General features: G+C 46.4%; 2 protein-coding genes and 1 long non-coding RNA gene across 5 annotated transcripts; 1 reads left to right on the top strand and 2 right to left on the bottom strand.

The window, feature by feature from the left end:
• Positions 1-12: 12 nt before the first annotated feature.
• On the bottom strand, positions 13-949 carry Vago (vago). The gene is made up of 3 exons (XM_002058136.4): positions 764-949; positions 566-698; positions 13-508 (listed from the first exon to the last, which is right to left on the bottom strand). The coding sequence occupies exons 1-3, from the start codon at positions 849-851 to the stop codon at positions 244-246; spliced, it is 486 nt and encodes a 161-aa protein (XP_002058172.2). The 5' UTR covers positions 852-949; the 3' UTR covers positions 13-243.
• Positions 623-27,569, top strand: sev (receptor protein-tyrosine kinase sevenless). 3 transcript variants are annotated; one of them, XM_015169598.3, is made up of 14 exons: positions 623-714; positions 1,623-1,733; positions 1,792-1,903; positions 5,854-7,009; positions 14,817-14,891; positions 16,819-16,884; positions 16,946-17,281; positions 17,343-17,579; positions 17,636-17,955; positions 19,025-23,658; positions 24,531-24,808; positions 24,869-25,060; positions 25,980-26,416; positions 26,485-27,569. In XM_015169598.3, the coding sequence occupies exons 4-14, from the start codon at positions 6,185-6,187 to the stop codon at positions 26,867-26,869; spliced, it is 7,785 nt and encodes a 2,594-aa protein (XP_015025084.1). In that variant the 5' UTR covers positions 623-714; positions 1,623-1,733; positions 1,792-1,903; positions 5,854-6,184; the 3' UTR covers positions 26,870-27,569. The 3 variants fall into 3 exon arrangements, with proteins under 3 accessions (XP_015025084.1, XP_015025083.1, XP_002058173.1); XM_015169597.3 differs by lacking the exons at positions 623-714; positions 1,623-1,733; positions 1,792-1,903 and adding an exon at positions 4,253-4,342; XM_002058137.4 differs by lacking the exons at positions 623-714; positions 1,623-1,733; positions 1,792-1,903 and adding an exon at positions 4,348-4,441.
• Positions 15,559-16,137, bottom strand: LOC26530467 (uncharacterized). Its single transcript, XR_001449814.3, has 2 exons — positions 15,967-16,137; positions 15,559-15,910 (listed from the first exon to the last, which is right to left on the bottom strand). It is a non-coding gene; the product is annotated as an uncharacterized lncRNA (long non-coding RNA).

Raw genomic sequence — 27,569 nt, 5'->3', positions numbered from 1 at the left:
AAAACAGCCCTGTTAAATATAAATGGCGCCTAGCCAAAAGGAAAGTGCGTTTAATTTAATTTTGTTAAGTGCAATTTAATAATGCGCATCACACATACAATATTAAGGACACAAAGAATACATTGCGTTACAGCTGATTAACGACTAATTATGGCCTAATTGATACAATCACACTTAAAATGCGCTGCACACACACACACACACACACACACACACCAATATAACGGGATGTAACGGCTGCGCTTACACATGGTATTTGCGAGCGGGTGCTGCGGGTATGTCTGGTGCGCCCGGTCGCCGATCCTTGCTGATGACAATCAGCTCGGTCACATGTGATTTGCGCAAATTACCAGTATGATCATACGTATTCGTTTGTTCCAGTTCGCCCTGCGCATTCGACTCGTACGTCTTGCATTCGTACATGGGACAACACCTGGGATAGTCCTCATTGGCTTCGGTGGGCGGCAGGACGTTGCAGGCGCCCTTCAGTGCGCCCGGCACCTTGCAGCTGCAACGGAAATGCGTTTGCAATCGGAATTGATACGCGAATACTCAGCACGCTCACCTGTCCTCCCACAGCTGCAGCGTGCCCAGACACTGGACGCGCACACATTGGCCGGAACGCGTAAAGACCTCGCCCACATATAGCTGGCGTCCGCTCAGCGTGTCGCTGCAGTACTGCGGATTATAAAGGTATGCTGCCGGATGCTCCAGGTGAGTGAAAAGCCATAGCTATCGGACTTTAAGCCTCGCGCATACTTACAATGAAAAGGCGGCGTTGCCCGGCTAATGCCCATACAGATCACGAATATGAATCCCAGTAAGCATGTTCTGGCTGTCGAGTAGTCCATTTTTATTATTTTTTTTTTTATATATAACTCGACTGGATGCTGTGTTTGGTTTATGAGCCCGGCCCGACGTTTGCAAAGTTTAGTGCGCAACTGAGGCGAATGCGGCGGCCCGAGTATTTAATCTTTCTTCAGTTCCTACAAACACATCTAGCGTGTGCATATGTGTGTGTGTGTGTGTGTGCCTGTGTGTGTGTGTGTTTGTGGGTGTGCGTCTGCCTGTGTGTGTAATCACATGTACTTACGACATTTGCGCGCTTTCTCTACTGGGAATTAAACAATTTATGTATATGAAATGTGTTGATGTTTTTATATGCTTATCGCTTGGCCCGCAACGCAGAAATGCTGAAATAAAACAAACTTCAACTGTTAACTGTGGCTCGACTACGAGCTACCCTGCTTTAAGAGTCTGCAGTCCCAGCAGGTCCCTAAGAAGTATGCTAGGCATGGTGAAAATTCGGTGAGCATGTTTTGCAGCGGCAAACGTGCGTCATGCAGCACGCGCTTGATGATCTGTCATGCCTGACGTCTTGCAAGACAAGTCAGCTATGTTGTCCTTGAGAAATCAAATGCAACAAAATAATGCTCTAAACACTAACGCACATTTCTGCAGATTTTTATTCTATGCTTTTTGGATAACTTAAGCAGGAAATTTAACATTATACAACCTATGACTTGGCATCTAGGTAGGGGCATAGCTTGCCGGGCAGGCCATAAATTTCCCGTGATTTCCCATCACAATCTCTTTATCCTATCTACTTAACACTATGGTAGTTATAACGCTGCAGTCTAGGCGTTGTCATCGAGAAGCTCAATAAGCCACATACAATCAATGACATGTCATTAAGAACGGCAGGAATCAGATGCAGCATACCTGTCAAATGTGTAAGTGAACCAAAGCGCAGTTTATATAATAATTTATTAAAACTTGACACAATTGCAGGCTGTAGTCAATATACCCAATATGGACGGAACACTGAGGAGTATCAATAAAAACAAATTCAGATCAATATGCAAAATGGCAAAGCACTCGAACCCACAATGTTTACGAGCAAGTACGTATGTATATATCTGAATGCATGTATGTGTTTTGTGTGCGTATGTGTTGCTCTTTGAAGTTAAATGTTAAGACATTGTTTATAAATATTTTGATTCTCGTGTAGACTGCGTACCGTCTTGCAGCAGGCGGCATAATTATCGTTGTGTGGGGCAATGGGCCACTGGATGTGAGTCAGGCACCGGACAACGGGCTGTTTGCTTTTACGGGTGCTTTCCCCATTTCGAATTTCGTGCGGGCTACCTTCACGTGTCCCCTAAGCACATTTTACAATTTTACATTTGACGCGTCTTCATTCAGTAGCAATTAACGCTTGGCATTTGGCGATTAGCAAAATCCAATGACGACTTATCAATTTCAAGAAACGAGATAACCGCAACGACAGCGCCCTTTGAACCGCGCTTAGCTCGTCTGCGCCTGCCACTGGGCAGTCGTTCGCATCGTGCGACTGTTCGCACGACTGAAAATTCTGAAAATTTCTGTCACACTCGCAATTTCCTGCACAAATCCATAGAGTGATGCGGCATCCTGGCTGCCACCTGCTTAGAGCTATGTGCCTTGCTCTAGCCGTTGGCCGTTGGCCGGAAACGGAAATGGAAATTGTCACAAATTCTTAACAGCCCTATCAAATGTGCGCTGATGATTGCCTCGGTTAGCTGTCGCTTGGTTGACTCATCATCTTCGCTCCTCCCCCTCATTCAGATAGCAGCAAAAACGCTGCTTACTTTTATGCGGTCGCATTTCATTTGATTTAGTTCGTTGCATACTTTCACAGTGCTTGAAAGCAAGGGCATCTTCTCGATTGTATATAAACAATTAGCCGGGGGTGCCCCAAATGCAGATCGGGCATTCAAAACATTCTAGTTTCCGTGCACACTCGCACACACACAGACACACACACCCGCTGTGCTTCGTCTTCTCATTGCCCTGCCCTATGATTAACTTCTGTGTTTATTGTCCGATGTTTATAAAGTTTTTAGGTCTTAAATATGATATACAAAAGCGTGTGCATACCAAAGCACAATGCGCCAGCTAGTTGCTTCCAGCCTCGAGGGCGTATAGATGAATACTAATTGGTTTATATTATACGAGAACCTGCATAACAACTAAAGGGTATTTTGCTGCTATAATGTTCATGTCATGCTCAGAAACCATGTGTCAAAATATTTATCTATATTATATATTCGTTCTGTGCATGTTATAGGATCGTATAAATAGCAAATGTTATGTTTCAAGCTTTTCTAGCTTAGCTCTTCAGTTAGATGCGTTTGATGGCCAGACAGAGCCTTTATGGCTCGATTATGCCATCCTTTTGCCCAAATGAGAATGTCTACATGAAAATGGGAATTTGGTCGTCGTATTCATTTTCGATAAGTTAATGAAGCAGCTGGCTGCCGACTGATTGACCGATTGATTGACTGGGAAAGTAAAAACAGAAGCTTAAAGATCATTGAGCTATTAAAGCACCTCAAGCCGATTAGGTTTCGTTTGATAAGCAACTCAGAGAATATAAGTGTGTCGTATTGTTGGCCAATAATTAGCCGAGAATGTCAAATCACTTGCTGTTAATTGATGTTTATCGAGAGTAGAGTCGAACTAATCGTTGTTACAGCTTGGCTCTGCTTGTGCTTTGAATAGTGTACTTTGAGCTGCATAAATTCAGCTGGTAGAGTTGGCGCATTTTCGGTGGCACTTCAAGCATTATGTGTAACTATTCCAGATAGATACCTTTGTGCTCTGGAATCGCCCATGACGCTGGGTAAATGGGGCTAGCTGGCTACGTCAACCGAAGTTTCGTCGCATCGTTGTCGTTGTTGATCGTCTTGCTCTGGCTTGCGACTTCGGCTGGGGTTGTTTTTATACTCTGTACACATGGAAATTGGACAAATGGGGTATAATGGGCAGACGGTAGCAACTCGTAAACCATGAATTTCCCATATGTATTTCTGATCGGGACAACGAGCTGCGTCGGCCTGGCTATGTCTGTCTGTCCGTCCGTTAAGATAATGAAAATTCAATACTTAACAAACGCAGTTCCAGTTTTTCTTGAAAGTTTTTAAGAAATGCGGCTAGAGCCTTACGCTTGGGCTTACACACACTTCTTATGCTTTATATTAGGCGGCGAAATTTCATAACGATCGGACTATAAATACCGAAGTTCTGCCAAAACACGTTGACTTTAATGTGGGTGCTAGGCAAGCAAGCGGCATGCTTTGGGGTGTTTGTTTTTTTTTGTGTACAATCTTTGTAAACGACAGCTTGTCGCTTTGTCCAGGGTAACGCTTAGTCGGTCAATTCTGATCAGAGCACTTACTTGTTTTTGGAGCTGTCGCAGTCGTTGTCGCAGTCGCAATCGCCGGTTGCCGCTTGTCGTTTGTCGTTTGTCGTTTGCCGTTTGCCGGTTCCATCAGTTAAGCGACGATCGCGGCACGGTTAAGTACGCAGCGCTCAGATATAAATACATAGCCACAGGCTGCAGATACATTTGTGGATATAAAGATACGGCTGTGACATATTAGCCGCGCGACTCTCTGAAGTAGCTTTTAAAGTTCAATCCCGTCCCGCACTGTCCCGCTTCGCCCAATCTTGCAAAAAGGGCTACAATAAAATGCAATTAAGCTGCTCGAATCAATTCTCAGCAAATTGAATTAAAGCGCGTGAAGAGCTCCTCTCTACACACACACACACCCCCTCCACCCCTCCACCCACACCCACAAGCAACAACAACAAGCCCCTGATATGTGGGCGAGTGTTATCCGAACCTCGAAGTCCATAGCCTCGAGCTCGAGAACTTTGCCCACGGAGTGCTGTGAAAATATACAAAATGCAGATGGGCATAAACAGAAATTAACGCCAAACGGAATTGCTCGCTCATAGAATAATGCGAATAATTAATTAATTACGGGCAATTTTTTGCACAATTTTTTTTTGTTTTTTGATGCAATTAAAAATGTTTTGTGTGCATATTTTCTCTGGCATTTTCGCGCGCTTAATTAGTGATTTATTTATTTTATTTATGCATGTTTTTCTTTTTTTTTTTTTTTGGTTTTCATTTTTCTCTTGTGCTGTGTGTGTTTTTGGAGTTAATTAATAAAGCGGCATTTTAACATTTTTTGTTATTTTATGTGGGAATCGGCAAATCAGTTGCATTTCATTAATATATTCCTACCGCAGGAATTTATAGCGATTCCATGCGGTTTCTTCTTAATCTGCATTTATGCATTTGTGCGGAGAAAGTGATCCCCGTCCCACCCAAAGACCAGCGCTCTATCACTCGCACCTAAATATAGTTTTTCCCATAAGGCTTAAATTGTTGAGGGGGGACTTTTGTAGTTTTTGTGGTTTGTTGTGATTATTTGATGATTATTTTCATATTTATTGATTATACACCCAAAAATGTTGGCAGGAATCTCCCGATTTGCCCGATTGTATTTCACTTTCCCCTTATTCAGCTTGCAATCGAAGCTAGAACCTTGTGCTTGGATATGTGCACATATTTGGGTGTCATATTTCAGTCTCGAAATTTTCATATAGATCGGGCAATATGCAGTGCAGTTAACAGAGAACGGGGACCGAAGGCAAGCCGTGGTGTGTCTCTATAGGCAGTAGCTAGAGTCTGATCCGAACTCCAATCTGTGTTCTCTATATAAAAAGTTCTCCGATTCTTTGCCAAGTATCTGAACGAATTGCAAGCTTTTTTTTTTATGCTCAGCAGTTTCGAGCAGGAAACAAAACAAACTTTAAGCCGGGCTTCTATTTCTGGAGATTCCAATTCCAATTGTTTGCGTAGATCGTAACAGATCAAAAATAGGTACATTGAACTGTTTTGGGGCAATTGGTTTAGTTTATTATTGTTGCGTGTTTGTCGATTAACATAATATGTTAATTCATTTATATGCATGTGCCGAGACGTTTCTGATTTTTCGAGTTTTTCGTTTTCAATTTCAGCAAATTGTGCGCTAAAATGTAAATGCAAAAACGTCGAGCCGAGCTTCTTCAAATCGAAATCGAACGACAACAAATTAGAAACCAGCCCAGAGACAGACGCACACACACACACACACACAAACATACACTCGAGCACACACACACACTCGGACACGCACAACCATTCGCATACACACACACACACACACCGTGGTCAAAGTCAGAGTCGGACGGACGGCAGCTCCGGCCAGTTCCGACCGCCGGAACGCAGAGTCCCACTTGCCACTTGGCATTGCCGTGGCGTAGGTCGAGCTTAATTTTTGTGCTTCGATGAACATTTAAATTGTGGACTATGTTTTGGCGAGAAGATGCAGCACAGCAGCAACAGCAACAACAACAACAGCAACAGCAGCAACAGCAACAGCCGCCGCATCCACCCAAACGCTTGAGCTTTAGTTTCAATGTTAAAATCGCTGTCAATGTGAACACCAAGATGTCCACGACTCACATCAACCAGGAGCGCTCCAAGCAGCAAACAACAACCGGATCTCGATCTCGATCTCGTTCCAATTCCAATTCCAGTGTCAGTTGCAAAGGCGACGGCGATCGCCGTGTTCGGCGGCACACAACGCGGCTTGTGGGCCTGCGTCAGCAGCTGTTGCATCTGGGACGTCGGCTAAACCCGGGTCAATTCTTGGTCACGGGTCACGGCGGCATCTCCACGATACTAATTGCCAATTTGCTGCTGCTGCTGCTGCTCTCGCTCTGCTGCAATGTCTGTTGCCGCTCCCACATCGAGCCGGATCAAAACTTGACACCAACAACAACATCACCAGCTGCTGTTGCAGTTGTTCCGATGTTGCTGCCCCTGGCCCAGACCCATATGCGACCCCAGCTGGACAGCGATGTGGTCGAGAAGGTGGCCGTTTGGACAAAGCATGTCGGTGCGGCGCCACCCAGCATCGCCGAAGGCATTGCCATCAGCAGCGTGGTCAGAATGCCACCCAGCATCCAAACCCCAACCGAAACTGTGCGCAGGCAAGAACAACAACGACAACAGCAGCAACAGCAACAAGAGGCGGCTGCGGCTGCGGCTGCGGCTGCCGACGCCGCCATCGATGAGCGCATCGTACTGGAGCGCGTCACCCGCGACTGTGTGCAGCGCTGCATTGTGGAGGTGAGTCGCTAGTTGATTAACGGGCGGTTTAAACTATAACTAAATGGAATTGTTATTGTTATTGTTATTGTGACCTTGAGCAACGTGCTTGTGCACCGTAAGTACAGTTTGGTATGTCCGTTATTCCATACTTCCTGGCAAAGCGCATGTTAGTTAACAGAATCCTTCAACTTATCGTAACTTACTTGCTTTGGGTGTCCCAATGCACTTGACTTGCCTTGACAGTTCTTTAATATTCTTAAGGACTTTCTAGTTATTGTAGAGCTTTGCTTGCACTAAACTAACTTGTTCAGATCGTTCTAAAATCTTTCTGGCAAAGCTCATGTTAGTGAACTACAGCACACTTATCATAAAGCTGTAGCTCTGGCAAGCAAGGCTTTAAGGGCTTAAGACTTAAAGAGTTTCTAGTGCTGGTATATCAATGAAGCCATAAAGCTTTTTTATAAACTTAATTTGTTCCGACATTTACATTATACTTCCTGGCAAAGCGCATGTTAGTAAAATGCAGCATTTTAAACGTATCGTAACTTGCTCTGGGTATCAACATACGTGGCTTTAGGCTATAGATTGTGCTACTTAGCAAGCTTAAGAATTTAACATTAACGCTCCGAGAAAAAGTTCATATAATAGATTTCTGCCTTATTTAGACAATTTATCTTTAACCTTTTACCCATTTTTAATGGGTTCAGGGTATATTGTTTTTGTGCTAAATCCAAATGTATGTAACAGGCAGAAGGAAGCATCTCCGACCCCATAAAGTATATATATTCTTGATCAGCTTCAATAGCCGAGTCGATCTAGCCATGTCCGTCTGTCCGTATGTAAGAACGCAAGGATATCAGAATCTATAAGAGCTAGAGACTGAAATTTTAGATGTTGGTGCTCCCAGTTCCCGCGCAGATCGAGTTTGTTTCCGATATTCGATAACTTACTCCGTTTCTAAGCAATCGATAAAAATCGATTTCGATATTCTGTTTTTTGGGCAATTTTGGTAAATAATAAGAGCTAGAGTCACCAAACTTGACATATAGCTTCTAAAATAGAATATATATATGCATTTGATGTTGGAAGAAGAGGGTTCAGGGTATCCCCTAGTTGGGAGCTCCCGACTAGAACTTGTTTACTTGTTTTGTATTCCAAAAGTTAAATGTTAGATCAATTGCTAAGCCTTTTGAAAGACTTTCAATGTGTTCTTAAACTGAATAGCTTTGCAGCTATAATTTTTTATTGCTTTAATATTGAGAAAAGCGATTTAAATAATACGTGATCAATTTTCTTCAAAATGTTTCGTAGGTAATTTGTCAAATGTTGTTAAGAGCTCCCTTATTGGAAAATAAGAATAGTAGAATTTTAATTTCCGATTGATAAACTGGAAACAGAGTATTGGGCAGTCGTTTACATCCGACTGCAATGTCTTTTTCTAGCTTTCTTTTCGAGTTCTTTTTGAACTTTGGTAGACTTCAAGAGAGACGCTGCTTCAAGGTGAATCTTATCATATAGCTTGATATCTTTTCTTGATTTTTGCAATGTTTTTTCTTTGGGTTTGCGATGTTTTTTTTTTCTTGGATTTGGCGATGTTTTTTTTTTTCGTGGCATTTGCGATGTTTCTGCTTGATTTTTGCAATGCTTCTGCTTGGCTTTTGCGCATCGCAGCATTTGGATTCATTTACAGGTTCAAAACGTGCCCAGATGCACAAATTGTTTGGGATTGGCCAATTGAAAGACTAAAGAAAACTGTAAGTTAACGAGAGTTGAGCTTAGTCACATGTCGGATCCCATTGAAATCTGTCGCTCTGCTCAGCTCAGCTCTGCTCTGAAGCCCCTAATTAAGCGATCCATGTGTATTATGTGCATATATACTGTCAAGTTTCGTGATAATAGCCCGTTGGGTCGCTTGTCATGTCAAACGGGCACTTAAATCAACAGAATCTACAATTTAGATTCTATCCAACTGTCACTGAGCTGTTATATGTAACAGCTTTGGCGCATGTATCTCAGCTTCTATATCCCGTATCTGTATCTGCATTTGTATCTGTATCTGTATCTGTGTCTGCATTTGTATCTGTTGGGAAGCGAAATATTTGGGTTACCTTCGCTTTATTGCAATTTGCATGAGTGCACATTGTGTGGGCTGTTCCAGAATTCTCTGAACTGTCTGCTCCATTAGCTGGCCAAAGTTGCCAGATACCGCCGCTAGCTGGCGCCAGCTGGCATTCAGTTTGCAACTATTTGGCTTGATTTAGCTATTAATTGCTTGCGTCCAATATCACAAAACAGAAAGAAACAAATTGAACACATATATCATCATCTTTTGTTCCCATTTATATATATATGTATATACCATATAGATACCATAATAGATATTGTCGCGCTGCTTTTAATTAGTTTCTCGGCCAACTCGCCGCAGCTGCTCACGTATCTGGCATAATTAAAAAATTATTTAAGTGCTCTTTGCGTTTGTTCTTTTTTTTTTCTGCTCGTTTTTGTTGTGTTTTTCAATTGTTTTTTTTTTTGTGTGTGTTTTTTGTGGCACGCTTGTTTTTATCGCAGCTTTTTTTTTTTTGAAATTCCCAATTGCATGGCACTGCACAATAGATGGCGCCACAGCAGCGCATTTCCTGGCAGTCCAGCCCGACATTGTTCTCTCCTCTGCCATAAATAACTATCGATACACATTATCGATAATGGACAACCCAATGTTTGCTTTTCAATTTAGTTTCTGTCATGTGAGTAAAAGTAGGGCACAAATTTGGTTCAAAGAATTCTCAAATTTTAATATCTTGCGATAAACTTGTTATCGATAGGTAATCGTATGAAAGAGCGATAACTAAATATTAATTGCGAGACTCTCTCAAACATGTTTTATTATTAGAACAGATACGTTGACATTGGCCAGCCGATAAACTTGTTATCGATAGGTTTGCAATTTGAAAAGATTAATCGCGGCGAGTTTTTTTTACAAGACTTTTGCGTATCCTTTTGTTTATCTACCTCACGCGAATACTAGAGTACTTGAGCGATAAAGCGATGCCCAATAACCGTCCTTATTCAGTTATCGATAAATATAATAGTAAAACGATTGGGGTATAACCCAACGCTAACCTGAACAGTTTTGGATAAGCTAGCGCTTGTCAATCAAAAAACGAGTTATCGATATTAGGTAACGAGTCCCTGTTGCTTCTTTATCCCTCTCTCTCTCTCTCTCTCTGTGTGCTTTTCACTCTAGTTGCTCTTCGCTTGCGTATTCATGCTAATCGATAACTCCCTATCGATATATGTAGAGTGCGCAGCGTTTAATTGAAGATAAGTTGAGAGCAGTGAGTACTAATTAAGAGCTGCTTATTTCGCACTTGATTCCATTTCCCATTTACCATTTCCCATTTTCTGTGTTTCGTAGTGCCCATTCGCTTTGCCCCCGACCGAGACCCATTTACAGAGGCATCTTCATGTCAGTTGGCTTAATTAAAACTAATCAGGCAGCCTAATTGTTGTAAATGCTGGACGTACTGCGACTGTGATTGGGTTATGGTTTGGGGTATATATATATTTAGAGCTGAGACTCTCTGTCCCTGTCCCTCCCTTGTGTGTCTCTCCCTTTCTATCACTTAAGCGGTGTTTGTATCTAATATGTGTGAAAATTGTTGCTTATCGCTTGGCTTCATTAATTGGCAGCGTTGCAGCTGGTTGACTGGGGGACGCTAAGCCCGGGGTGGAAACGCTAGTGGTGGGGAGGGCGGAGGTTGGGTGATTGCTGCAGCTAGAGGGGGCACATTCAAAAGCGCACTTGGATCGCACAGCGCAAATATCTTTAGCTCGACAAAAGAATCATTTAACATGATGATTAAAATGCTGACGATGCTGATGATGTTCTTTGCAAAATGTTGAGCCAATTTATTATACCCTATGCCCATTGAAAATGGGTCAAGGGGCTATACGCAGTTGCGGCTCATATAAAAGGCGAAGCACGGCCGAGTCCATTTCAGGGACTAGATTGGCGAGAGACTTTTGAGCTTTTGAACAGGAAGCTGCGATCAAGTTTGCTGCAAGTTATCGATAACATGCTTCGTTTCTATGAAATCGATAACAGTTTTTTCGCAGCTTTCAAGAGCAACTCAGTTTGGTCTAGTTTAGCATAGCCGGATTCCATTATGCTTAAAATATGTTTTCATTTACAAGCTTCACATTCTGCGTTTTCATTGGCAAGCTTAAACTTATTCCCGCTCGCCTTCGTTTTATATTTTTGCGAAATTCGAAAAAATCATCGCAAAGTACACAAGTTACTCGGGGCGAAGATCAACATTTTTTGCAAATGTTTAATTTTTTACAAATGTGAAAATTGTGGTTTCTTATGGGAAAACGTACAGGCCACATATTTTACATTCGTATAAAATGTATGAAATATTTCGGCATGGACTTCGCGTGCAAACTATGTAGCTAAGGGCAGAAGCAGCATATAGCCGTTGCTTGTATGAGCGTGTGTGGGTGTGCGTGTGTAGAAGGGTTTGCTTGTAGGTGCTTTCAGGGTATATCCTAGTTGGGCACTGCCCGTTTAGCATCTTGTCTTGTTTGGATTTTCGGACTGCAAGGCAGCACAACAGCAACAAATTGTGTCAATAACATGCTCTCAAGTGTGTGAGTGGGTTTGTCAGTTAGTCAGTCAGTCAGTCAATCAGTCAATCAGTGAGGCAGTTAATGTAATAGAAATTGTACAACAAAAGACGCGCAATGACGACATGAAAACCCCCAACGCCAATTAGCAAGCCTCGCCCCCTCAACCTCAGCCCACTCAGCCCTCTGTTCGCCTGCATCTTTCATCTCAATGGGCATTGCGAGCAGCGCCTAAGCATCGCATGAAGTCGCCACACACACTCGCACACACTCTGACACACTCACACACACTCGCACACACACCCGCAGAGCCCTGTGCGCTGTTTGTGAAAAAGCCAATCAAGCTAAATTAATAAAATATTACGTAGAATTCTAAATTAAATTGACGCGTGTGCGAAAAAAAAACACAGCTGAAAAGAAAAATACTTAGTAGACCAAATGAAATGTGTGTCTGGGTGAGTGTGTGTGTGTGTGTGTGTGTGTTGGGCTAAATGAATCAGTTAAGTGAAAGCTGCATGCGATAAGGCGGAGCTTTAAGGGGACTCGAATCTAACCCGGCCCTGGCCCTAGCCCAATGAAATCCGAACCGTAACTGAAACTGAGGGCAATTATAAATTCGTTAGCCAAGTTTCAGTATACAATTTACAGATGTTGCGATTTAAAGCACTGTAATATTCACTTTTAATGCTGAGCATTCCAATTAAAGCGGAAGCAAAAACAAGAACGAAACGTGATTCACAGAGTTTTGTAAACAAACGTGAATTGAAATGTTATCTAAGAGCACTACGTAAATTAGCCGAGGGACAGGCTTTACTGCTGTTAATAGTTGGAAGTTGGGTGCGCTGATTCCGATAAAAATTTATCGATAACCATTTTTTGCAGTTAATTGTAGCAAAAAAAAAGAATGAAATTTGCTTCACATCGTTTGGTTTACAAACGTGAATTGAAATGTTATATAGTATAATTAGCCGGGGAACTAGCTTTTATGTTGTTAAAAGCGACTTGAAGTTGGCTGCGCTGATTCCGATAAAAAGTTATCGATAACCACTTTTTGCAGATAATTCCATTCCAAAACAATATACGCCTATCCAATGATTGACCGACTACTGATTGATTGACTGTTGACCCAGAATTGTGAATTTAATTAAGGAAAATTTGGAAAATTTTGATTCCCGAGTGGGCAAAATATCTGTTTAAAAAGTTATATGCCCTTATGCAGGGTATTATAATTCTGTCATGGCATGTGCACTGCAGAGAAGGAGAGATCTTCGTATCTCCCACCTTATGAGTTATATTCAACAGATATAACCATGTCCCTCTGTCCTTTTATCTGTCACCAAGCGTACTAGTCTCTTAGTTTTAAAGCTATTGTCTCGAAACCTCTCTGTTGCAAGCAGTATATATGTTAGTACTGGATCGGATTGGATCGAAGTTCTTGTAAGAAAAACTTCTTTTCAAGATATCTTGAATAAAACCGTCCTCTACTTGTTAAACTATGCTCCTTCTATATAAGCTCAATTATATGTAATTTCCATCCTTAAGATAGGGAAATGATCAAAATGAGATGCCCAAATGTTTAAAAGCTATAAACTTATCTAAAGTCTGGCATTTTGTAGACATTTGAGTTGTTTATAAGTTCAGTTTAAGATGAGATAATATTATGAAAACTTGAATATAATTTAGTATTCGGTTGGACTTTGTATTAAGTTTTGACATAAATAAGGGCTTTTTTATAGCTTGTTGTTTCGCAGGTTTAATGCTCAGACAGACTATAACCTGCGCTTGTCTGTTAGAAATTTGTCTGTTAAAGACCTTTGATCCATTATTTTACCATGTATTACTAGGTTAACCAAGATTCGAGAAGCTCTCGAGTTGTTTGCCTTCGCTCTGAATTGGCATGTCGCTATTTTTGGCTGCCCCTCGCCTCAACAACAATGAATCGATCGTTTGCGGACCGAGTCGGAGATCTCTTTACGATCGATCACGTGCTTAAAGCGAAAAGAAAGAGAAAAAAAGGCAGAAACTCGTTTGGCGTGACGCCCGTTAAATGTCGATTTGGTCAATAGATTTATGCATTCGTAATGCGCGAATATTCTCAGAGGTTGTTAAAATGCCTCTAAAGTCAATAATCAGGTCTATGTTTGAGTTGGCGGCTGTCACTTGAGAAAAGTAGCTAAATCAAATCATCAAAATACATGCAAAGAGCTGCATTACCTAAGCAGAGTGATCTACAAAAGCGCTGCTGCTTTTTGCGGAGTTTTCTTTTCAAAAAAAGTTAGACTAAATAAATTAGCTACAAAATAGCCAGAACTGCAGGCAATGGCAAATTTGACAAGTTTCGTGTGAAAAACAGCCCATTCTAGCTTGTAAATGGCAGCACAAAGGTCCCAGCTCTATTTCGCAGTAAGCCAGAAAAAGAGCACTTCATGTTTTCTCGCTGAAAATAGCCAACCCTAGTTTTGAAATAGCCATAACTGACTATAAAATAGCCAAACTAGCAGACACTTGCAAGTGTCAGCTAGTATCAAGTTGGGTAGTTGGGTAAAAAAACTCTAGCTAGAAAATGGCAAAATTTGTTCGTTTGTGAAAGCGGATAGGGAGAATAGCCAAGTCTCGCTATAAAATAGCTAAATTGACAACACAACTCTAGCCTTTTTTTTTTCAATAAACCTAGAACAAGGGCTACATCAGCTAAAAATAGAATTTCCGGTATGCAAATAGAAAATTCTAGTTAAATAAAGCAGAAATTGTAATATACTAGCTCTAGCTCTTTGCTCTATTTAGCTTGAAAATGGCCAAGTATACCCAAAAAAAAAATAGCTGCTTTCTTTTTTTGCAGTAATCAGTTAGAAAATAGTCTAGTCTAGCTAGAAAATAGCTGAATTGCTAACATACTGATCCAAGCTCACTCTCTCTTTTTTGCTTATATTTAGCTTGAAAATAGCTATCTTGGCAATATTGGCTGTAGCCAATTCTCGCCCTGCCTGCTACCGATCTGCCTTTTCACATTGCTTTTATCTATAAATGTTAAAGACTGTGAATTGATTCATTGCCATTGACATTGAATTGAAATTCTTCCCACGATTTGGATTTCCCTTACTCTTTCTTTCCTTGCCCCTGCTTGCTGCGGCATTTCCGTTGCAAATCGGGGCTCTTTTGTGCTAATTGATTTTCACTTGGATTTCTTTCTTTTTTCCAGGAGGATCTGTTTCTGGACGAGTTTGGCATTAAATGCGAGAAGGCCGACAACAGTGACAAGTGCTATAAAACACGAGTAAGTCTGCCCCCCAAAAACCAACACGTCCCCCTCGCCGAAACGGTGTCAAGTGTTTTGACAATAACCCCCCCTCATGCCTGCCCCATTATCCCCAACTAAGCAAAAGGCCACAAAGTCGCGTAATTGGAAACCACCTTTCAACTTTACCAGACAACGTGACGACGGACCGAGCGACCGAATGACCCATAAAAAAAAAAACAACAAGAACAAATTCCCAGAAACCAGAAACGAAACGTATTTACGGCTCAAAAACCCTGACAAAAAGGAATATACTTAAGCAAACGCACGAAAAGAATGGCAAGAATGTCTGTCTTCATTGAGCCGAAGATTAAATACCCTTTTATACAGCTCGTAATTGATGAGAATATCTTGCAATGGATTCTACCTTACCATAGGATCTATATGATATAGTAGTCCAATGATAACAGAAAGCAAGGATATTCTCTCACAAGTATGGAAAAAGATTCTCTAGCTGTGCGATATAAATATAAATAGAAACCCAACACAAATAACTTTTGCCTGTGACATGGCTATTCACAAATGCCATATGCCCTTTTGATACACACTTGCAACAGTTACAGGGTATCAGGAGTGGCAAGCGAGGGATAGCCAGCGGTAAGGCCATCAGGCACTTGTTAAGGAAAAATCATAAACACATTCGATATCCAAGCCAGTTCTGCCTAACATGTATTTCGGATTAACCACAGCCAGTTGAGGTTGGGAGTAGGGAGTGGGATCGACCTTTGATGTGATTAAGTTACCAAGCAACACAGCTGAGCAGCTTTTTACTGGCTTTTAATTGTCGCCATGCTCGTGAGTTTAGCTAGTTGCATACGAACTCAAAGTGCATCAGGCGCGGCCAATCGTGCTCCAGCTCCAGACAGCAAAGGAAACCGTCGAACAACAATTGTAAACGCTGCTGTCGGCTCTCAATTAGTTTGCTTGCAAGGCATCGGATCCGGCGGTTAATTTCCGTTTGAGTTTTACAGCAATCCATCAGGGTACAGGTAGTTTATCTAGAAATTAGCTGTGAGCTTGGCTAGCGCTAAGAGACTTACAGACTCGTACTTACCTAATAATAACATGGAATTTTGCTATCACGAAATACAAGAGTAGTTATTGAACATAAAATATATTTTCAGAGCATAGTCTAACAGCTCACTAGTTATCTGAATTGTGTACGCCCAAAGGTAAATAGTGTTGAGTGTGAAATAGTTTAAATATGGGGAACAGTTGGCTCTGCTTTTTATACCCTTGCAGAGGGTATTATAATTTTGTCGTGAAATGTGTAACGCATAGAAGGAGACATCTCTGACCCCATAAAGTATATATATTCTTAATCAGCATCAACAGCCGAGTCGATATAGCCATGTCCGTCTGTTCGTCTGTCCGTCTGTCTGTTTCCATGCGAACTAGTCCCTCAGTTTTAAAGCTATCTTAATGAAACTTTGCAGAACTCCCTCTTTCTGTTGCACGCAGCACATATGTGAAAACCAGCTGGATCGGACCACTATATCATATAGCTGCCATAGGAACGATCGGTCGAAAATTAAGTTGTATGAAAAAACATTTTGTTTATCAAGATATCTTGACCAAACTCGGCATTTACTATTTTCCCGGTACTTCTTAGATAGGGGCAAAGCACTATGAGCATTATGAAAAGGTTGGGTCTGCAAGGGTATTAGATCTTTGGCGTGCCGAAGATAGCCCTTCTTTCTCGTTTTTACTGGATAAGCAAACGAGTGCGAGGCAAACGAGGGTATCTCCTAGACTACATTTGTAGTGCACTGATATTAATAGCTTTTTAAGGCTGATTAAACTTTCAGCTGGCTTTAGATAAGCCTCACTTTACTATGCACCTCCTGTCTTTTCCCTGATGGGCCAACTCAACCTCAACTAATCTGATCGTAATCTCTCTTTGCAGTGCAACAAGGGCTGTGCGCAATGGTATCGCGCGCTGAAGGAGATCGAGCCCTGCCAGGAGGCCTGTGTGAGTGATATCTGACAGCTGCCGTCTTAATGATAGCTTCTTAACTGCATTATTTTGATAGGCTTCCACGCAGTTTTATCCGTACGATATGCCCTGCATTGGAGCCTGCGAGACGGCGCAGCGCGATTATTGGCATATGCAGCGGCTGGCCATGGCTCGGTTGGTGGAGACAACGCAGCCGCAGCTGTTGGAGATGACGGATGAGTCGAGCACTTTGACCATCAAATGGGCCATGCAGTTCCCGGAGAACTATTTGGCCAGTCGACCCTTTAATATACAATACCAGCAAGTGGACAATCAATCGGAACCTGAATGGCACAATCTGGCGGACTACGACTGCGATGAGTATTACGTATGCGAGATTCTGGAGGCGCTTGTGCCCTACACCCGCTACAAGGTATTTCCATCATATATTAAGTGAAATATCTCTGGAGATTTAAATTTGAACTCTTTTTCAGTTTCGCTTCGAGCTGCCATTTGGGGAGAGCAGCGAAGACGTGCTCTATTCGCCAGCAACGCCGGTTTACGAAACGCCGATGGAGGGCGCCCCCATCTCTGCGCCCATTATCGTGGCACTGCTGGCGCTGGATGAGCATCATGTGGCCGTGCACTGGCGTCCCGGACGCTATAGCAATGCGCCCATTGAAGGCTATCGCGTGCTCTTGACCAGCGCAGGCAACACCAGCCGCGAACAGGTACGTCACGAGCTCCAACTGCCAAGCTGCCAAATCTAAACGCTCATCTCTACCAGCTGCTGCCTGCTCAACGTACTAGCTGCATCTTTGCCCAGCTGCAGCCGCTCACCAACTACACCGTGGCGCTGACCATGATCAACAAACAGGGCGAGGGACCGTCCACGGTGGTCAGCATTGTGACCAAGTCGCCCCTGGAGCCACAGCAGCTGCAGAACGTGCTGCTTGCGAGCGAGCACAGCATCATCTGGCAATCACTGGAGCCAGCGGGCGAGACACGCCTCCTCTACACCTCTGAGCCGGCGGCCATTAGCGATTTTACCTTTTCGCAGCGCGAGCAGCGGCTCTGGCTGCTGGACGAATTGGGTCAGTTGCACAGGTGAGCAATTGGCCATTTCAGTCGCTCTTCAATTATCTTTTCGAGAGTGAAGATTATTTTTTTTTGTAGGATTTCGAGGTGAAATTACGTAAAGTTTCTACAGTAGGAAAAGCTTTCTAGCTAGATCATCAGTCAGTCAGTCATATATGGATGGGGAGCTGCAGTTAAGCTCTAGCCAAGACCAGATTTTGTTCAGCCTCTTTAGTCACAGTTAAATCAGTCAGTCAGTCAATCACTCAGTCAGTCGAATGAATATATAATTTAGTACGATCAATTGTGACTGTTCCTTGATCATCAGTCAGTTAGTTATTCAATCAGTTTAATCAAAAATCAATCAGTAAAGTAAATTGGCTACTACAGCTACAGGTTGTCCAAAAAAATGGATAGTTTAGGATACATTCAATCAGCCGTCAATCAATCAGTCAGTCATAATATGATATACTTCTATTATGCCTCTCTATCAGTTCAGCTACAGCTAAGACCAACTGGGGTGTGTGTTGATCACTAGTCAGGTAATCCGTCTGTCAGTCAATCAGTTAGTCAATCAATTTTATTTTTCATTTAATAGTCAGCCAGGCATATATAGATAGACTATTGTATCGTGTTTACTTCAGGTCAGCTACAATTAAAAGCAGCTTGTGGGTTGATTTACAATCAGGTCAATCAGTCAATCAGACAGTCATTCACATAAAGATATTCGTTTGAATTTATTTGCTTTAGCTCAGCTACAGCTTAGACTAGCTTAGGTTATGCGTTGATCATTTTATTAGTCATTCAAGCTCTATATATATATACCATTTGTCCTGACTGATTGACTGATTGACGGACTGATTGGGGATCTAAATTTCCCACTCCCATAACTCGGCCAAAACTCAACCGTTTTTCATGAGGCTTGGCTTTTTATTCATGGTTTGGCCTGTATATCAATTTGGCATTTTCAAAGATCCTTGAGAGATTTCATTTTATAGGCGCCACGGGCAAGGCCGGGTCTACCGGCTGGTCCGTCATAAGTACATCGCCCAATCTCTAAGCTCTACTTCAGTTTAGACTTGCAATTTTCTGTTTACAGCCAGCTGCTGGATGAGACGACGACAAGCGCTGCCCGGCGTCTGCGGCTGGAGCTGCCCTCAAATGGGAGCAGCCAGTGGACGCCACGCAAGCTGAGCCTGGACTGGTTGCAGCGACGCCTCTACATAGCAGCGCAGGCGAACAGCAGCGACGGGGCAGGAGGTGGATTTGAGCTGTTTAGCAGCAATCTGGAGGGCGGCGATGTGCAGATGGCGGGCGTGCAGCTGGGCCTGGTCGTGGAGCAGCTGGAGCTGGACGCCCTGAACGGCTGGCTCTTCTGGTGCGATGCGGACAGCCTCTGGCGTCTCGATCTGAGCAGCAAGCAGCAGCTGCGCCTTACACAGCCCGCAGAAGCACCCGGACGTTTCATGTTGGAGCCGCAGCGCTGGCTGCTGCACGTGCTGCTGCCGCAGGAGAATCAGCTGCTGGAGCTGAGCTACGATGGTGGGCACAAGCATGCGCTGGCACTGTCCAACGACAGCTGGCGCGGATTTGCCTGGTCCAGCGATCAGGCACAGCTGCTACTGGCGAATGAGACACAGTTGCAGCTGCTGGACGGACAGACGCTGGTGCCGCTTGCCAACTGGTCGCCGGATGGCGGCTGCTGCGCTTTGCTGCCGCTGGAACGTCGCCGCCAGCCGCTGTCACTGGAGCCGCCGGCGCCGCGCGAGTTGCGCGCACTGCTAGGAGCGCAGGCGGCGCACATAACATGGCAGCCGCCGGCAGCTAATCCCTACCAGACTGCAACGGCGGCCGCGCGCAATTTCAGCTACGAGCTGGAGGTGCTCGACGTGGCCAGCCAAAGCGCCTACAACATACGCAACATACGCGTGCCCCACTTTGGCCTGGAGCGCCTGCAGGCGGACAATCTCTATCAGCTGCGCGTGCGCGCAAACAATGCGGCCGGCCGTGCGGGCGTGTGGACAGCGCCGCTGGCGACGCGCACCTGGCCGTTGGGCGATCATCGTCTGCGCTGGGCCACGCAGCGCGGCTCGCTGTACACCACGAACGAACTGGGCGGCCAGCTGCAGCCGCTGCCCGTGCAGCTGGCATCGTCGCCCGGGCCGCTAGCCCTGGTCAATGCCAGCGTGGCGTACTATGTCAGCGGGCGGGAGCAATCGCTGCACTGCGTCAATTTGCTGCAGCCGCAGCTGAGCTGCACCGACGAGCGGCTGGAGCATGTGGGCGCCGTTGCCTATGACTGGCGCGGCGGTCTGCTCTACTGGACGGATCTGGCGCGCGATTGTGTCCAGCGTCTCGATCCGTTCAGCGGTGAGCGCGAGCTGTTGCCCATCTTTGGTGCCCGCCATTTGGCCCTCGACTCGGCCCAGGGACATCTCTACTACTCGAGCTCGGCGCATTTGGCGCGCCGTTCGCTCAGCGCTCTCTCCACCCAGCAGCCGGAGCTGGAGTACTATCATGTCAATGGACTGGCCGGCCAGATTAGCGGCTTCTGTCTGGATCTGCCGCAGCGACACATCTACTGGCTTGTCGCCGGCAACTCGGCGCTGCATCTCTATCGCACAGCGTTGTCGGCGGGCGGCAGCCAGTCCGCCGTCCCACTGCAGCTGCTGACCACGCTGCCGGCGGCGGACGCACTGCCGCATACGCTGCAGCATCTGGCGCCGCTGGGTGCGCTGCTCTGGCTGGCGGCGGATGGCCGGGGCGCGCATCTGCTGCGGCTCGCGGCCCAACTGGAGACCGACACGGATACTATGCGTCTGCTGCCGGAGGGCCTGGTCGAGCCGCTCAGCGCCGTGCAGCTGCTGGAGCGTTCGGCTGGGCCGCCGCCACCGCCGCCGGACGAGGGCGTGCGTCCGCTCGCCGTGCCGCCGGACAGTGTGCACATCGACGAGGGCGGCCACTGGAATGACTTTCGTGTGCGCTGGCAGCCTGCTGCCAGTGGCGGCAATCACAGCGTCTGCTACAAGCTGCTGCTGGAGCACGGCAGCGAGCGTCTGATCACGCTGGAGCTCCTCACGCCCTTTGCCCGCATCACACAACTGGCCCAGGCGCCGCTTGGTCTGCGCATCAGCATTACGCCGCACACCGCCTGGCGCGCCGGACCCACCACCCGGGTGCAGCTGGACACGCCCGTTGCGGCGCCCACGCAGCCGCGACGGCTGCGCGTCTTTGTCGAGCGTCAGGCGGCGCCGCTGCAGTTGGCGCCGAATGTAAGCGCTCTGCTGCGCTGGGATGTGCCCGAGGAGCATGCGGGCAGTCAGTCGCTGCAGTATCGCATCAGCTGCTGGCGCGGCAGCGAGTTGCATTCGGAGCTGCTGCTCAATCAGAGCACATTGGAGGCGCGCGTCGAGCATCTGCAGCCGGAGGAGACGTATCGTTTTCAGGTGCAGGCCCATGTGGCCGCCACGGGCCTGGCCGCCGGCGCCACCAGCCATGCGCTGCACGTTTCGCCCGAGGTGCAATCGGTGCCGCGTCTGCTCTATGCCAATGCCGAGCACATTGGCGAACTGGATCTGGATACGGGCCATCGCCAGCAGCTGGTGCACACCGCCAGTCCTGTCGAGCATTTGGTTGTGCTGCAGGGCGAGCAGCGTTTGCTTTGGGTCAACGAGCACGTCGAGCTGTTGAGCCATGTGCCGGGTAAGGCGCCCGCCAAGCTGGCACGCATGCGTGCCGAGGTGCTGGCCCTGACCGTCGACTGGGTGCAGCGCATCGTCTACTGGGCCGAGCTGGATGCCGCGGACGGCGGCTGTGTCATCTATAGCCTGGATCTCTGTCGCTTCGATGGACGCATTCTGCAGGGCGAACGTCTCTGGAGCACGCCGCGCGGCCAGCTGCTGCGCGATCTTGTCGCCCTGCCGCATGCCCGCCAGCTTGTCTGGCTGCAGCACGATCTGGACTCGCGCAATGCCACGCTGCAGGGTCGCAGCCTGGCCAATGGCAGCGCGCTCACCTTTGAGGGCGTCACGTTATCGCTGTGGCGCCTCTTCGAGGGCAGCCAGGAGCCGCTGGCCGAGACCCTTAATCTGGTGGATCATTTGGGTCGTCTGTGCGTTTACCATGTGGCCCGGCAGCTGTGCACGTCTAGCGCACTGCGAGCCCAGCTCAATCTGCTGAACGATGATATCGGCCAGCTGGCCCAGGATCCGGGCTATCTGTATGCTCTGCGCAATGGTAGTGTGCGCGCATATGGCCGCCGCCGGCAGCAACTGGAATTTCTGCTGGAACTGCAGCCGGACGAGGTACGTCTGCTGCGCGCCTACAACTATCAGGCGTATCCCAGTCGTCGCTGCCTGCTGCTGCCCACCACGGCTGCCGCCCTCGAATCAACGCCGTCCAGCTGCGAGGAGACGCAGTGCAGCCTCCAACTGCCGGCGCTCAGCGCCGCACCAGACTGCCCGCTGCCGGTGCCCGGGCTTAACTATCAGCTGAATCTTAGCAGCAGCAGCAGCAGCGCACAGCTGGAGCTGCGCTCGCTGCACTCCGCCGCCGGCCTGACGCTCAACATAAGTCAACTGCAGCCCTATCAGGCCTACGAGCTGCGCGCTCAGGTCGGCAGCTACTATCAGCAACAGCTGGGCCAGGAGCCGCTGCAGCTGCCCGTCCTGACGCTGCACACGGCTGCGGCCACGCCCAGTGCGCCACGAAATTTCAGCGGACGGGCACTGAGTCCCAGCGAACTGGAGCTCAGCTGGCTGGCGCCGCTGGAGCTGCGCAGCGCGAGTGTCTACTATACGCTGCACTGGCAGCTGCAGCTGGAGGATACCGAGGAGCAGTCACAGGAGCAGCCCGCCCAGGAGCAGCGCGTGGAGACGGCGGGCGTGCAGCGGCTGACGGGTCTGCAGCCCGCACGACTCTATCAGGTCTGGCTGCAGGCGCATGCCACGCCCAGCAAATACAATAGCAGCGGGCGGCTGCTGATCCGCAGCTATGCGCCGCTGCCGCCGCTGCAGCTGATCGAGCTGAACGCGTACGGAATGACACTCGCCTGGCCGGGCACACCGGATGCGCTCAGTTCGCTCACCCTGGAGTGTCAGTCGCTGCGCGAACAGCTACAGTTCAATGTGGCCGGAAATCATACACAAATGCGGCTGGCACCGCTGCAGCCGAAGACGCGCTACTCGTGCCGCCTGGCCCTGGCGTATGCCGCCACGCCGGGCGCACCCATTTACTTTGGTCCCAGTCATGAGTACGAAACGCTGGGTGATGCGCCCAGCGCGCCGGGTCGGCCGCAGCTGGAGCATATAGCCGGCGAAATCTTTCGCGTCAGCTGGACGCCAGCTCTGGACAACGGCTCACCCATTTTGCTATACAATTTGGAGGCTCTGCAGGCCCGGCGCACCAATCGTCGTCGGCGGCGGCGCCGAGAGACTACGCTTTCCCTATTGCCCTGGGCCGAGGAGCCGCTGGTCATCGAGGATCAGTGGTTGGACTTTTGTAATACCACCGAGCTGAGTTGCATTGTGCGCGAATTGCATACCCGTCGCCTGCTGCTGTTTCGCGTCCGTGCCCGCAATCGGCCGCACGGCTGGGGACCCTACAGCGAGGACAGTGAACGCATCGCTGAGCCCTTTGTCTCGCCCGAGAAGCGCGGCTCCCTCGTCTTGGCCATCATTGCGCCCGCTGCCATTGTTTCCAGCTGTGTGCTCGCCTTGGTGCTCGTGCGCAAATGTAAGTTCAAAATGAATATTTTTCACCCTTTTTCCGCCCGTCAATCAGTCAATCATTCAACTAGTCGTCGGTCAGTTTGTCAATCTTTCAGTCGAAGAATCAATCGATAAGAAAATGAGTGGCTAAATAAGTAAGTTAGTCAATCAAATAGTCTGTCTTTTTGTCAATCAGTCGATCAATCAATCGCTCAATCCATCTGGTATTGCCATTCAGCCAATTAACCAGTCAATCCAGCAATCACTCAATTAGTAGTCCGTAGGTTATCAGTCAACTATGATAACCAATCAATCCGTCAGCTTGATAATTTGTCGTTTAACTAGTCAAGAAATCAATGTTAATCAAGTAATTGGCCAATTAATCAGTCAGTTCAGCAGACTGTCTAGTATAACTGTGAATTGAAGGTTCATGAATCTGTCAGTCAAACGGCCAATCAAATCAATCATTTGGAAAATTTTTGATCACCCAATCTCAAAGTAATTAAGTGAGGCAAGCAGTCAATTAGGCAGATAAACAGTTAATCAGGATGCCAGTCAATCAATCAATCGTAAATAGTCTGCCACCTAATCCATCATGATTCAATCAGTCAATCAGCCAATACTCACGTAGTCAATTGATATTCCGGACAATCAGTCAGCCAGTCTGAAATTAATCAGTAAATCAATCGAATATGAGTCAGTCAATCAATCAATTAACGCGTAATCAATCAATCAATCAGTCAATGGCTCATTAAATCAATAAGCAGATCAGAAAAATGTTTAATCATTCACTCAATCAGTCAGCCTAATCAATCATGACCCTTTCATTCAATCAATCAATCAATCAGTCAGTCACATACACAAGACTCGCTAATTAGTAAATCTGCGATTTTGCAGTGCAAAAGCGTCGTCATCGCGCCAAAAAGCTGCTGCAGCAGAGCCGCCCAAGCATCTGGAGCAATCTTTCGGCTCTGCAGACGCAGCAGCAGCTGCTGGCCGCACGGAGTCGCACCTTCTCGATGTCGCTGAGCGATGCGGACATTGCGCTGCTGCCGCAGATCAACTGGAACCGGCTGACGCTGTTGCGTTTCCTGGGCAGCGGCGCCTTTGGCGAGGTGTACGAGGGTCAGCTGCAGGCCGAGGACGAGGCGCAGCCGCAGCGTGTTGCCATCAAGGTGAGTGGAGCAGCAGTTTTTTTTTTTGCCACAATTCAAGGATTCTCCTCGCCTTTACAGAGTCTGCGCAAGGGCGCCAGCGAGTTCGCGGAGCTGCTGCAGGAAGCGCAGCTGATGAGCAATTTCAAGCACGAAAACATCGTTTGCCTGATTGGCATCTGCTGTGACACGGACTCCATATCGCTGATTATGGAGCACATGGAGGCCGGCGATTTGCTCAGCTATTTGCGTGCGGCAAGGCCCAGTTCACAGGTGAGCGAGCAAGCATTAATATTTATTATACGCTGTAGCCATTGCAAATGGGTAAAGGGTAAACTGTTTTTGTGCATATGCATGTGACGCACAGTATGTCCATGCCTTTAATCTTGATCAGGACGCACTGCGTTCGTCTAGGCAGGTTCCTCGGTCTCTCCTTTCGTTTTCCAAATATCGTAAAATATCGAAACAAGGTTTTTTTTATTTACTTTATTTAATTTATTTGTTAATGGTCGACAAACACGAGTGTCTTTCTAATTATTTAATACATCAAATCATGAAAATTAAATACTAAAAACCTAAAAGCATCACCGACTAGATATATAAAGCGTTAAGTAGATAGGATAAAGAGATACCATATGGATATATTTAGAGCTCATAGCGGGGAATAGTCAGTGAGTTCCCGAAGATATATGTACATGTTGAAGATTATAAATGCTAGATACACCACAATATGGATGAGGATTAAGCCCCTTTTTGGATGCCTCCAATTAAAACTATTCCAAAATCAAAAGGATTTTTAGAGGTTCCGCATTCAGCTTTTGTATGTACCAACATTTTGATGCCATATTTACACGCTGAAAGTTTTACAAAGATCGGACAATAAACACCAAAGTTCCTCGAGAATGCCATAACTGAAAATGTGGAACCAAAGAAAAGTAGACAGAAGAGAGACAAATGTGAGTGTGTTGTGGCAGCCGGATACAGGATATCTCTAGTCGAGCACTTGACTTGAGCACTCTGATGCCATATTTATACGCTGAAATTATTATGATCGGACCATAAACACCGAAGATCCTCGAGAATTCCATATCTGAAAATGTGGAATCAAGCAATAGTAGAGATTCAGCTAGAATGTGTGTGTGGCTACAGGGAATATTCTAGTCGAGCACTCTTATTGATGGTTCGTTTGCAGGAAGCGCTATCCAAGCTGCAGTTGCCGGAGCTGTTGAGCATGTGCCTGGACGTGGCCAATGGCTGCAGCTATATGGAGGATATGCACTTTGTGCATCGCGATCTCGCCTGCCGCAATTGTCTGGTGTCGGATGGAGCCGCAATTGGCGGACGGCGCATTGTTAAAATTGGCGACTTTGGGCTGGCACGCGACATCTACAAGAGCGACTATTACCGGAAGGAGGGCGAGGGACTGCTGCCCGTGCGCTGGATGGCGCTCGAGAGCCTGGTGGATGGCCTCTTTAGCACACAGTCAGATGTGTGGGCCTTCGGTGTGCTCTGCTGGGAGATATTCACGCTCGGCCAGCAACCGTATGCGGCGCGCAACAACTTCGAGGTGCTCGCCCATGTCAAGGAGGGCGGACGGCTGCAGCAGCCGGAGCGCTGTCCCGAGAAGCTGTAAGTGGGCCAGCTCTTCCAGTTAACTTCTCTCTACTCAATCACTGTCCCATTTATGCTGTCCACAGTTATGCGCTGCTCTTGCAATGCTGGCGCTCTGAGCCCTGGGAGAGACCCAGCTTTAAGCGCTGCCTCAGCACGCTGCAGGCCCTCAGCTCGGATTTGCGGCGCACTGAAATGCTGGCCACGGATGAGACGCCGTTGGTTTCTGCATTGTGCGCTTTCAAGCCGGACGCCAAGGTGCGTTTCGATGATGCGCCGCAGCGTCTTACGCTGCACTTGGACGCCAAAGATACGGTTAGCACAACCGATGCCGATACGACAGGAAGCCCAACCACACCCACCGCACCAACCACGCCCACCACGACCACCAGCACAATCGCAGTCGTAAGCACAGCTCCATCGTCCGAAAATGGCCAGCTCTATGCAAATGAGGGCATTTCGCGCCTTTGAAATCCCCTTTCATTTGGATCTGCCGTCGCCAGTTGCGGCGCCACAAATTGATGAACATTCGCATTCGCATGTTTGGGCGCACTCAACCATGTAACGCCCACTTGCCGAAACACCGCCCACACGCGCATACACGATTGTGGGCTTAGAATTATGGTTTCTATTTAATCGATTTACTATTCTGTACTGAATCCAAAAGCTAAACAAGACCAAAAGATTGACCTCAACAAGTCCTACATGTAAATCAAATGGTTCTGTTTAGTTTTTCTTTTTTGTTTTTGTTGTTTTTTTTTTTTTTTTTTTTGGTATACCCAACTAGACGAGTATGCTTATTCGAATATACAAGTAGAGCCTAAAGTCGAACAATAAATACATGATATTTTTGTAGAAATAGCCTTTATCATTAAATTATTATATTTTGCCTCAATCAGGCTGATTGACGGTCTGATGATCAATCAAACTATAAGAGTATGCGCTACTCGAAAATATTATAAATAAATGAACTCAACAGTAAATAGAAGATATTCTTGTAAAACCAGGCTGCATGTTTTAGTCTGCCTGATTGATTAGCTAACGGACTGACTGATCATCAGTCAATCTTTTCGAGTATGCGCAGTTCGAATAAAGCTTAGATTTGAATAATAAATACGCTATATTATTGTATATACCTTGTATATTTTGTTAATGCAAATATCAAATGTTT

This window comes from Drosophila virilis, chromosome X (assembly GCF_030788295.1).
Source record: "Drosophila virilis strain 15010-1051.87 chromosome X, Dvir_AGI_RSII-ME, whole genome shotgun sequence".
NCBI lineage: Eukaryota > Metazoa > Arthropoda > Insecta > Diptera > Drosophilidae > Drosophila > Drosophila virilis.
Note: the sequence above shows the minus strand (reverse complement) of the source record. Positions and strands in the feature narration are given on the sequence as shown.